This window comes from Tachysurus vachellii, chromosome 8 (genome assembly GCF_030014155.1).
Source record: "Tachysurus vachellii isolate PV-2020 chromosome 8, HZAU_Pvac_v1, whole genome shotgun sequence".
Taxonomy (NCBI): domain Eukaryota; kingdom Metazoa; phylum Chordata; class Actinopteri; order Siluriformes; family Bagridae; genus Tachysurus; species Tachysurus vachellii.
Window position 1 is genome coordinate 23,446,822 of NC_083467.1, and position 12,180 is coordinate 23,459,001.

At 39.9% G+C, this 12,180-nt stretch overlaps 1 protein-coding gene across 4 annotated transcripts in view; it reads right to left on the reverse strand.

Moving 5' to 3' along the window:
* The window catches only part of dip2a (disco-interacting protein 2 homolog A), a 131,678-nt gene that overhangs the window by 28,709 nt on the left and 90,789 nt on the right, over positions 1-12,180 (reverse strand). For all 4 annotated transcript variants that reach the window (XR_009648981.1, XM_060876995.1, XM_060876994.1 and 1 more), the window contains exons 11-24: positions 11,084-11,207; positions 9,699-9,808; positions 8,569-8,671; positions 7,336-7,400; positions 3,846-3,939; positions 3,501-3,620; positions 3,166-3,280; positions 2,793-2,932; positions 2,476-2,612; positions 1,890-1,970; positions 1,530-1,657; positions 1,311-1,425; positions 997-1,198; positions 725-825 (exon numbers count right to left, since the gene is read on the reverse strand). Coding sequence is in view for 3 of the 4 variants with exons in the window: in XM_060876995.1 (XP_060732978.1) it covers positions 725-825; positions 997-1,198; positions 1,311-1,425; positions 1,530-1,657; positions 1,890-1,970; positions 2,476-2,612; positions 2,793-2,932; positions 3,166-3,280; positions 3,501-3,620; positions 3,846-3,939; positions 7,336-7,400; positions 8,569-8,671; positions 9,699-9,808; positions 11,084-11,207 (1,635 nt within the window). In the remaining variant the exon portion in view is untranslated. The remainder of the gene's footprint in view (positions 1-724; positions 826-996; positions 1,199-1,310; positions 1,426-1,529; positions 1,658-1,889; positions 1,971-2,475; positions 2,613-2,792; positions 2,933-3,165; positions 3,281-3,500; positions 3,621-3,845; positions 3,940-7,335; positions 7,401-8,568; positions 8,672-9,698; positions 9,809-11,083; positions 11,208-12,180) is intronic.

Below are 12,180 nucleotides of genomic sequence, written 5' to 3' on the forward strand. Positions count from 1 at the left end.
ACTGAGGAGGTTGGGGTCAGAGTGCAGGGTGCAGCTATGATACAGCGCCCCTGGAGCAGGGAGGGTTGAGGGCCTTGCTCAAGGGCCCAACAGTGGCAGCTTGGCTGTGCCGGGCCTTGAACCCCAAATCCTCCGACCAACAACCCAGAGCCTTAACCAGTTGAGCCACCACTGCCCCATTTATCTTATAAATAAATACTTTTCTAGTCGCAAGTCCGATATAATGAGTCAGGACTTATCAAAATGTGTGGTTTTGGTTAAAGCTAACTCTTGCAAATTTTAGATGCTTACAGTATGAACAAGCACTTGGGACGTCTCAGAGAGCAGAAATGGGTTTGATATCATCATTTACTTTAAAGCTAGAAACATTTTTCTGAAATTCTTTTAAGTTTTTAAAATTTCCTATGAATATATTGCCCCTAGTAGGCTATATGTAAAAACAGAAATATTTATCAAAAGCTACAAATTAATAAAACATTTCTTTCTTAAGGTGACTTCTTTCACTTTTCACTCTGAACGTGCTCTCGGTTTTTAAAAAAATAGTCTCTTTCATATATTGCTGCTGTTCCTGAGATAGAACAGCATGTCTGAGTCCCTGGATTTAAATCTTACTGAATTGAAAGCAACTAAAAATATAAAGGACCTTGAAGAGGGTGTTGGAGGTTATATTATCATTTAAGAAGCTCTGTGTGTGTGTGTGTGTGTGTGTGTGTATCTTACGTGCCTGATCATGATCCTCTAACTGAGTCACGTCTCTTCCACAAGCCTGAGCGATTCGCTTCCCAGCAACCAGGTTCCCCACAATCATGGAGGCAGGACCCACCTCTAACAGGGGGCGGGGCAAATAAGGGTGGGGTACATACGTGACAGAAAAGACATGGGGAGGGCAAGATGAGGAGAGAAAAGACACATACATTAAAGTATGAATCAGGTACAAAGTATAGTTACAGAAATTTGATGAAACACACACAGACACACACACACACAGGGGTGTACCTGGTTGTTTTTGGCGAGGTTTGGGCAGGTTGGTGATGCAGGTGTGAGGGCTCATAAGCACGGTGCAGGGGTGCAGAGCTCCTTCCAGGAAACGTTGCTTCGTCTCAGACACATGAATCCCACCTAGTGCTGCTTTGGGGAGTGTGTTAGCAGGAACCAGCGCTAGGCAGTACACACCCACCTGATGGATGCTGTCTATCGCCTGACACACACACAACACAGCTCAGGGAAATACACTCAACCACACAGTGCGGGAAAACAGAGAATGTGTGTGTGTGTGTGTGTGTGTGTGTGTGTGTTTTTGTGTGTGTTACCTGCAGCACTCGGCTCATCCACTGAAAGCTGTCCTCCTCAGATGCATCTGGTCTTTGTTCTGCTACCACAACGATTCTCTCATCATGGAGCACACACACAGAGAACACAGCAATCCTAGACACACACATACACACACACACACACACACAAACAGTTCAGTAGATTGTTGCAGAAATACAGTGATTTTCTGTTAAACGGTAAACAGTTGAAACGCTCACCGTCCTCTGTAGACAAATTTCATTGGCTCCACCGCCAGTGCAGTCGCCACTACATCATCAGCGTTATGTCTCCGCCCACTCACGACCATCAGCCCGTCCATCTTCCCTACAACAAACAGCAGGTCGTCCTGGCAACAGCACATAAACAAAAACAGTGCATTTTTGGACTTTGGGCACAAGGCAGCAGACACCTTGGATCAAGAATGCTAAATTTTTATTAAAAAGAATTGAATATCTACAGAACAAACACATTATATTAATTTTGTACATTATATGTACATCAGCTGACATCAGCAATGCAATGGGAACCCGTTCACTGTTACCGTATACTGCTAACACAAACTGTTAACTTAAACTGACCGGTCCGATGAAGCCCAGCAGCGAGGTGCGAGTGAACGGGCGATCAGTAACAGGAGAGCCAGATGCGGTCACTGGAATCGTCTAGAGGCAAAAAAAGAAAGGTTGCCAAATGTAACGTATTCAAGCTTCATTTAAACACAATTAAGCTGAAACATATAGATTCATATGCACTACAGTATATACAGTACACTAACTACTAATATTCTGAACCATATTTCATACACAGGGTCACAAGGACTCTTGGAGTCAATGACAGGAGACTCGGGGTACAAGGCAGGGGATACTCTGGATGGGGTAATCACACACACACACACATGCACACGCACACGCACACAAAAACATACACACAATCATCCTACAATGCATGTGTTTGGATTGGCGGAGGAAACAAGAGTCCCTGGAGGTAACACACACAGAGTGGAGTCGAGAATCGAACCCCCAACACTGGAGGTGTGAGGTGTACAGGCTCTGATAGAGATAATATCTGAACTTGGAAGAATGTAGAGTGGTGATATTCAGCACTCTGTAATTCATGATGAGCTTAGAGGAAATAACTCCAAGGTGCAGGTCAGAGGCGTGTCCTCACCTCAAACACGTTCTTGGTGATGCCGGGCAGGCCGAAGTAGGACACACCCGTAGTGCAGGAGCTCACACAGATCTCTCCCACCTCGTCCGTCCTGCAGAGGTACGGCGTTCCTTCTGGTCGCACCACACATACCAGTGCTGACACACACACACACACACATACACTGTTACACTGCTCTAAAGCTGTTTCAACCTAGAACTATGAGTTTCAACTGCTGGACCTTTTACAAGATCCATTTGAATCACACACATGCACACACACACACACACACACACACACACACACACAAATATACATAAATAACATCTCTGACTCACCTCCAGGCATCACTTGTCCTACATCCTGCAGTGTGAGTACAGCCAGTTTCTCCTCTGTGTCCACTCGGATCACGCCATGACTCAGACTGCTCATAGAGAGAACCGCTTTACCTGGTGGAGGGACTCCCATTTCTGGAGGCCTGAGATTAAATAACACACACACACACACACACACACACAGTATAAAAATAAACAGACAGTAATTATCGTTGGTGTGTGTATGAACAAATGGCTCCATGAAGACAGGAGCATCTGATTTCTATTTTAGATTTAGGTGTAGAATAGCCTTCATTTACTACATTTATATTCAAGGTCAATGGAAGGTCCTTATAAGGATGTGTGTGTGTGTGTGTGTGTATGTGTGTGTGAGTACCTGCGGATGGCGACAGTCAGAGCCTCGGCTGAGCTGGCACAGGGACATATCACCTCAGGCCTTAAACCTCGAGCCTGAAACACGTTCAAGAAAGCATCGCAGGAGGAGATCGACCCTGCACACACACACACTATTTGTCTAATACTGCATATACTCTGTACATGTGTTTGTGTATGTATATATATATATATATATATATATATATACATATATATATATATATATATATATATGTATATATATATATATATATATATATATATATATATATATGGTGTATGTGTGTGAGATAGAGAGAGTGTGTGTGTTGTGTGTGTGTGTGTGTGCACACTCACAAGGATTGGCTCCATCTGCCACAATCAGCATGCGTAATGAGCTCAGACTGACATCTCTCTGATCTCTCTGAGACAGCAGTGACCAGTGCATGTCCCTTGACTTCACCACAGCAACACGCGCTGGCCAGCAACACCACCACCACCACCACCACACACACAAACACACACACACACACACACACACACACACACACACACACACGTCAGCACTATAAAGTTACACAAAGAATACAGTATATCTGTCACATGCACTCATTACACAACATGATAACACACACAACCCTCAATAATACACACTCAAATGTGTGAATGTATGCAAACAAACTTAGTTTAATTGATCCTGACCTTTGTAGGTGTGTACTTTTTGGATCCAGCTCAAAGGGTTGACTTTCATCAGGGAATATGGGATGCTGATCACGTGCATCCGGTTCATCACACTCTACGACAGACCACCACGGTTACCATCGCCATGGATACAAATAAACCGTAAGTATTAATAAGATGGTCATGTTTGAACTTACAAGTAATATAACTAAACGTGTGTAGCTGTGTATGTGTATGTGCATGTATGTGTATGTATATATTTATACTATTAAATATAATAACAGTATAAATGCCTAATGACAGTATATAACGGTATATATAAGCCTTAAAAGATCACACACAATCCTGATCATCTATAAACTCATGTATGTGGACAGAGCGTTCTCCTCCGAGTGTGTTACGCCCAGTGACGCACCGTGAATGGTTTTTTTTGGTGTCTCTAGGAACACTAAGCTGTACTCCGCTGTACACTGATTTTCTTAGAGAATTTTCAGATTTTCTTTCAGACCTATTAGTTAACGTTGATAAAGCGTTAATTGTAGGAGATTTTAACATTCACATTGACGATACAAATGATACTTTAGGACTCACATTTATGGACTTACTAAACTCATTTGGGCTTAAACAAAACATCACTAGAGCAACACATCGTCTTAATCATACACTAGATTTAATATCATCACATGAAGTAAATGTCACTGATATAAATATCATACCTCAAAGTGATGACATCACAGACCATTACCTCATACTGCACACACTACCTGTAGAACAGACTAACTGTCTCACCACATTATCGACTCAGTAGAACTATTATTCTGACCTCTAAAGACAGATTCACAAATAACCTGCCGGATCTGTCTGGAATTCTTACTGTACCCTTAAACACAAACGATCTAGATGTAATGAATAACAGCATAGACACTATATTCACTAGCACATTAGACACTGTTGCCCCATCCGATTGAAGAAGGTTAGAGACAAAAACACCCACACCGTGGTATAATAGTCATATTCACACCCTCAAGAGAGAAACCTGTAACCTTGAGTGAAAGTGGAGAAAAACTAAATTAGATGTTTTTATAATTGCGTATAAGGACAGTATGTCCAGCTATAGACAGGCTCTAAAAGCTGTTATGGTTGAGCACCTGAGCAAACTCATAGAAAATAACCAGAACATTCCCAGGATTTTATTTAGTACAGTGGCTAGATTAACAAAAATCCAGAGATCTGAACACACTATTCCATCACAGTTCAGTAGTGAGGACTTTATGAGATTCTTCACTGATAAAAAAGTAAAAAATCAGGAACACAATAGTTGATGTTCAACCCCTGACAGCATCTTGTGACCCAGTCTCACCTAAAGCTCTACACTCACAACTAAAGTGCTTTACAAGTACAGGACAGGAAGAGCTAGATAAACCTATTACTACAGCTACATCGACAACTTGTGTGTTAGATCCCATTATAACTAAATTACTGAAAGAAGTGTTACATAAAGCTGGTGAGACACTTATTAATATTATTAACTCCACACTATCTTTAGGTCACGTCTCTAAATCCTTCAAGTTTGCAGTTATTTGGCCACTCATTAAGAAACAGAATTTAGATCCTAATGAACTATCAAATTACAGACCTATTTCACATCTTCTGTTTATGTCTAAAATACTACAAAAGGTTGTGTCTGTTCAACTGAGCTCCTTCTTACAGGAGAACAATATATTTGAAGAGTTTCAGTCAGGTTTCAGGCCCCACCATAGCACAGAAACTGCACTTGTGAAAGTTACAAATGACTTGTTCTTAGCTCTGGACCAAGACTGTATGTCACTATTAGTTCTACTTGACCTTAGTGTTGCATTCAACACTATAGATCACAACATTCTTCTAGATCGCTTACAAAATTACACAGGTATTCAGGGACAGGCTTTAAGTTGGTTTAACCTGTCTGATCGATACCGTTTTGTAGATTTAAATGGTGAATCCTCCAGTTTATTGCCAGTTAATTATGGGGTCCCTCAAGGATCAGTTCTAGGACCTCTGCTTTTCTCGATATACATGCTTCCGTTAAGGAACATCATTAGTAGGAATGGGATTATGTTATGCTGACGATACAAAGTTATATATCTCATCAAAACCAGATGAAATATCTAAATTGTCTAAAATAACTGAGTGCATTAAAGAGAAAAAAGATGGATGAGCTGTAATAACTCTGATAAGACAGAAATACTACTTATTGGTCAAAAAGCCAGTACACAGAAGTTCTTACAATTCAACTTCCATTTAGAGGGACGTTCTGTTACTACTAGCTCGACAGTGAAAGACCTGGGTGTTTTATTAGACAGCAACTTGTCTTTTGAAAATCATATCGCCCATACCACAAAAACAGCCTTCCTCCACCTTAGAAATATTGCCAGGCTGAGAAACATTCTATCTGTGACTAATGCTGAGAAGCTAGTTCATGCATTCATGACCTCTAACCTGGACTATTGTAATGCATTACTAGGTGGTGGTCCTGCATCTTTAATAAATAGGCTACAGTTAGTCCAAAATGCAGCTGCCAGAGTTCTCATCAGGACAAGAAAGTATGACCATATAACCCCAATTTTATCATCTCTACACTGGCTACCTGTTAAGTTTAGAATTGATTAAAAACTGCTGCTACTTACTGTACGTACAAGGCTCTTAAAGGTTTAGCTCCAATGTATCTAACTAGTCTTCTAACACGTTACAATCCTTCACGCTCTCTGAGATAAAAAACTCAGGACTCCTGGTAGTTCCCAGAATATCAAAGTCTACTAAAGGTGGTAGAGCGTTTTGGTATTTAGCTCCCAGTGTTCGGGACTCAGACACATGTTACCAGTTTAAATGTAGATTAAAAACTCATCCCTTTAGTCAGGCGTACACATAATACATCCCATAATATTGTGCACTATTACATCAGACTTGCAAATATTATTAACAGCAGCTACACTAATCCTTCTCCACTGCTTCTCTCTTTCTACCCATCCCGAGGCATCCAGAAATTGTACCAGCTCTGATTGTCTTTTGTTCTATGAAGATTTTGGACCTCCACTTAGATGAGGCCAACTCATCCTGAGGCATCTAGAGATCTACCAGCTCCAGTTAGACTCTGTGATACTAAGAGGAGATGCCAAATCCATGTGGTATTTGAAGACAACAACCTCCTCATCAATACACAATTGTCAGACTGTATCTTTATAATCACACCCTCCAGTGTCACCCAGATGAGGAAACAGGTTCCCCTTTGAGTCTGGTTCCTCTCAAGGTTTCTTTCTTTACCATCTATGGGAATTTTTCCCTTTCCACTGCTGCCTGAGTCACCTCAGACTTGCTCATTGGGGATAAATACAAACACATTTAAATGAGTCTAATATTAATCTTAAATTGTTGTATTATATTAATCTTTGTGTTTATGGTGTGTGTGTGCGTGTGTGTGTGTGTGTGTGTGTGTGTGTATAAGAATGTAGGAGGTGCAGGGGTGTGCTCTCACAGTGAGAACGCCATGCCAAAGACCTGCGTCACGCTTAAAGTCTAGAACATTAGTGATGGTTTCACCTACAGCAAGAGAGAGAGAGAGAGAGAGAGAGAGAGAGAGAGAGAGAGAGAGAGAGAGAGAGAGAGAGAGAGAGAGAAAGAAAGTGCATATAAGTTGGTTCAATAGGTTTGCAATGATTACATATGCACATATGTATAATACTCATATAACTTTGCCTTGGCAACAGTGTGATTGTACATTCATGTCAATAAAGTACAACTGAACCGAACTGAGAAAGAGAGGGAGAAAGGGAGAAAGAAAAACTGAAAAAGAGAGAGCGAGAAACCTATTAATAATTTAACGCATCATTTTTAATTAAATAATTCCTTATTTATATCTTTTTCCTTAATTTATTGCTATTGGTTGTTTATTCATTTGCTTTTGTCACCTTATTAAATCAGTCATGCCAATGAAGCACAGTTTGATCTCAAAAAAAAGAGTGAGACAGAGAAAGAGACAGGGAGAGTGAGTGAGACAGAGAAAGAGACAGGGAGAGTGAGTGAGACAGAGAAAGAGACAGGGAGAGTGAGTGAGACAGAGAAAGAGACAGGGAGAGTGAGTGAGACAGAGAAAGAGACAGGGAGAGTGAGTGAGACAGAGAAAGAGACAGGGAGAGTGAGTGAGACAGAGAAAGAGACAGGGAGAGTGAGTGAGACAGAGAAAGAGACAGGGAGAGTGAGTGAGACAGACAGTAAGACATGTAGATGGTGACTGAGTGGAGGGGGGTGGAGGGTGGGGTGTTCTAGTGTCTTTGAGCTATTAGCAGTTATTTATGGGACCCAGTGACAAGATTAAATTGACTAGAGCTGTCATCAATTTGTGTGTGTGTCAGTGTGTGTGTGTGTTTGTGTGTGAGTGAGAGAGAGCGAGAGAGAGAGAGAGAGAGAGAGAGAGAGAGACTGATATCAACTTAAAAAATGAAACCACAAATGCACGCAAAGAGTCCATCTTATCCCCACACACAGAATCACATTACTAGGCCATTTCTTATTCCTTAATGTCCCTTGTTTTACCTCCAAAAAAATAGAAAACACTAATATATTACCAGCATTACACACAGCATCACATGCTCAGACTAATCAGAGATTGATCATGTGACCATGGTTGAATTTTGCCTGAGAAAAAACATGAAGGGAAGAAATTTGGTTACACACACAAACACAAACACACACACACACACACACTCACCCTCTGTGTACCCGCAGGCCAGCGTCAGCGCATGGCAGTGAGCCAACATGGCAGTGTGGGACACAGTGATGCCCATTGTGCTGCCTTCCTTGCTTGTCTTATACTGCGGACACAATAAACACACTTTCACATACAGTGTCATTTCCAGAGACAGATAATATGTATACCAAGGAGCACTGCAGCTGTTCTGGTCCATCATGATGGCCCACCTTATTATCACTCTAAATCCTTTAAGCAAGTAGCTTATACACCGTGCTGTTGTCCTATCATTAACTTTATAGTGGCAAACAAAAGACATGCAAATTTCTGCTCTGGCCTGATCTGCATAAAATAAACACTGTTTTCTAGAGCTCATGACTCAGGTGCAAATGGTACAGTATGATATCACTATTGTGGTGAATTGTGTTTTTTTTGTAGGGTTTTATGTTCGTATCTTCATTACTGACCTACATTAATAAAAACTCTACTGTTATTCATTCATTCATTCATTCATCTTCTACCGCTTATCCGAACTACCTCGGGTCACGGGGAGCCTGTGCCTATCTCAGGCGTCATCGGGCATCAAGGCAGGATACACCCTGGACGGAGTGCCAACCCATCGCAGGGCACACACACACACTCTCATTCACTCACACAATCACACACTAGGGACAATTTTCCAGAGATGCCAATCAACCTACCATGCATGTCTTTGGACCGGGGGAGGAAACCGGAGTACCCGGAGGAAACCCCTGAGGCACGGGGAGAACATGCAAACTCCACACACACACGGTGGAGGCGGGAATCGAACCTCCAACCCTGGAGGTGTGAGGCGAACGTGCTAACCACTAAGCCACCATGCCCCCTAACTCTACTGTTATAATAAATATAATTAAATTATAATTCCTGGAGCAGTTATTTCACCTTTTCTGCTTTTAATTATTAAACACATACACACACATACAGATAATGGTCACTCACACACATGCACACACATACACACACACGCTCACACACATACACACACAGATAATGGTCGCTCACACACATGCACAAACATACACACACACACACACACACACACACACATATAGACAGATAATGGTCACTCACACACATGCACACACACACACACTCTCTCTCTCTCTCACCTCAATGTAGGCTGTCTCATTGCTGCTGTCTCTGATTGGAGGATTCCAGTCTTTAGGGGGTTTCACAACATGTTTCCCATCGGTAACAAACCAGAGCAAACGAGGCCAACCTATTCTCACACACACAGACACACACAGACACACACACACACAATTGTTTATACACAGACTATAAATGACTAAGAAAAATATTTGAAACTATTAAACCACAATATTAATAGTCTGAATGATAAAAATAATTAAAGCATAAAATAATAAAACAAATATTAACATTTGGATTAGTCTTTTTATCTACTGTCATGTTTTTGGAAGTTCAGAGGAAACTAGAGAACCCAGAGGAACCCCAGAAACAAACAGGAAGACAAATAGAAATCTCGTCATACAGCGCAACCAGATGCATATGCATTGTAGATTCAGAACTCAAAGCACGGTGCTAATAAATATGAGCATTTCAGAATGATGTTAAAATGATGAAGAGGGTTATTCTAAATTTTGCTGAATGACTAAATAATTGACTATATGAATAAAATATTCAGCTGCAGTAAAGAATGATTCTGAATTACTGAGGATGATAATCAGTGACTCAGTGTGATTATAAATGACTCAGCATGTTTCAGAATGACTCAAAATGAATCTGTTTGACTCAGACTGATTATAAATGACTCAGAATGTTTCAGAATGACTCAAAATGAATCGGTTTGACTCAGAGTGATTATAAATGACTCAGCATGTTTCAGAATGACTCAAAATGAATCTGTTTGACTCAGACTGATTATAAATGACTCGGAATGTTTCAGAATGACTCAAAATGAATCGGTTTGACTCAGAGTGATTATAAATGACTCAGCATGTTTCAGAATGACTCAAAATGAATCGGTTTGACTCAGAGTGATTATAAATGACTCAGCATGTTTCAGAATGACTCAAAATGAATCGGTTTGACTCAGAGTGATTATAAATGACTCAGCATGTTTCAGAATGACTCAAAATGAATCGGTTTGACTCAGAGTGATTATAAATGACTCAGAATGTTTCAGAATGTCTCAAAATGAATCTGTTTGACTCAGTGTGATTAAAATGACTCAGCATGTTTCAGAATGATTCAAAATGAATCTGTTTGAATCGGAGTGATTATAAATGACAGCATATTTCTAAATGACTGAAGATGAATCTGTTTGACTCAGAGTGATTATAAATGACTCAGCATGTTTCAGAATGACTCAAAATGAATCTGTTTGATTCAGTGTGATTATAAACGACTCAGTGTGTGATTATAAATGACTCTGGACGAATCTGAATGATCCAATGTATGTATTCTATATGATTCATGATGATTATGAATGCTTCTGAAAACATGAAATCATTTGTTTTTGTGGTGTACTGACCTTTAAATGTGGCCACTTCTCCAGTGTGAGCTTTAGGAAGGCCTTTCTGACACACATCAGTAGTTAAAGCCAGAGTCACACCACAGCTGCCTAAGAGAAACCCGATTTGCTGACTGCCCGCATCCTGCACACAGACAGGCACGAAGGATGTGAAGAAGGTCAAAAACTTCAGAGTCTTGACAAAACAGGCCTTAATTCAGCTTTACAGGAGCTCATTCAAATAAAATCAATCAGATAAAAGTGTGTGTTCTGATAATTTACACTTCTGTTTGACACAAAATCACTCATCATTTTTAACTGTATATCTTTCACTCACTCACACACACACACACACACACACAGTATATAAAATTGAAGCTGTGCTGACATTATTATTATTATTATTATTATTATTATTATTATTATTAATATTATTATTGACATATAACTCTCCTGTCCTCCTGTTGTCTAAGAGGAAGACAAGGGTGCGAGCAGTCTGTTTCACAGCAGTTGCCAGAACACCAGCAGAAAAACAAAAAAAATAAATAAAATAAATATATGGCTTTGGGCAGAACAGTTCTGAGCCCCAGCCGTGTTTCCACCTGCACACAGTTTGACACTAAACTATAACGACTTTTTATGTTTTCATTAGTCATGCACTTACTTACAAAATGTGCAAACAGCTTGATATTTAGAGAATATGTACAGTTTCATAATCTAAAAACTGTCTATATGCTGGTTTGCAATTATGTGTATTAAAAAATGCTTCCCATGCAAAAGTATGAAGACAGATAAGAATATAGATTTTTAATGTATATCAATTATTTACATATACAATGTATATCAATTTATTTATATCTAAATAAAATTAAGTCAAATGTTTTTCTTTTAAAGCTGTATTGCACTGATTCAAAACGATACTATGTAATACGTAGCACGATATAATACGTAGCAGCAATAATAAAAATAAATTAATCTTTTATGCAACATAAAAAACATGGTTCACAAAGTGCAGTATAGAAAAGAGGATCAGTAATTTTGTACATTTTCTTGTTTTGAACTGAAGAGTTTTTTTTAACACTAAAACAAAATCCTGGACTCCAATAAAGAGCTAAAGA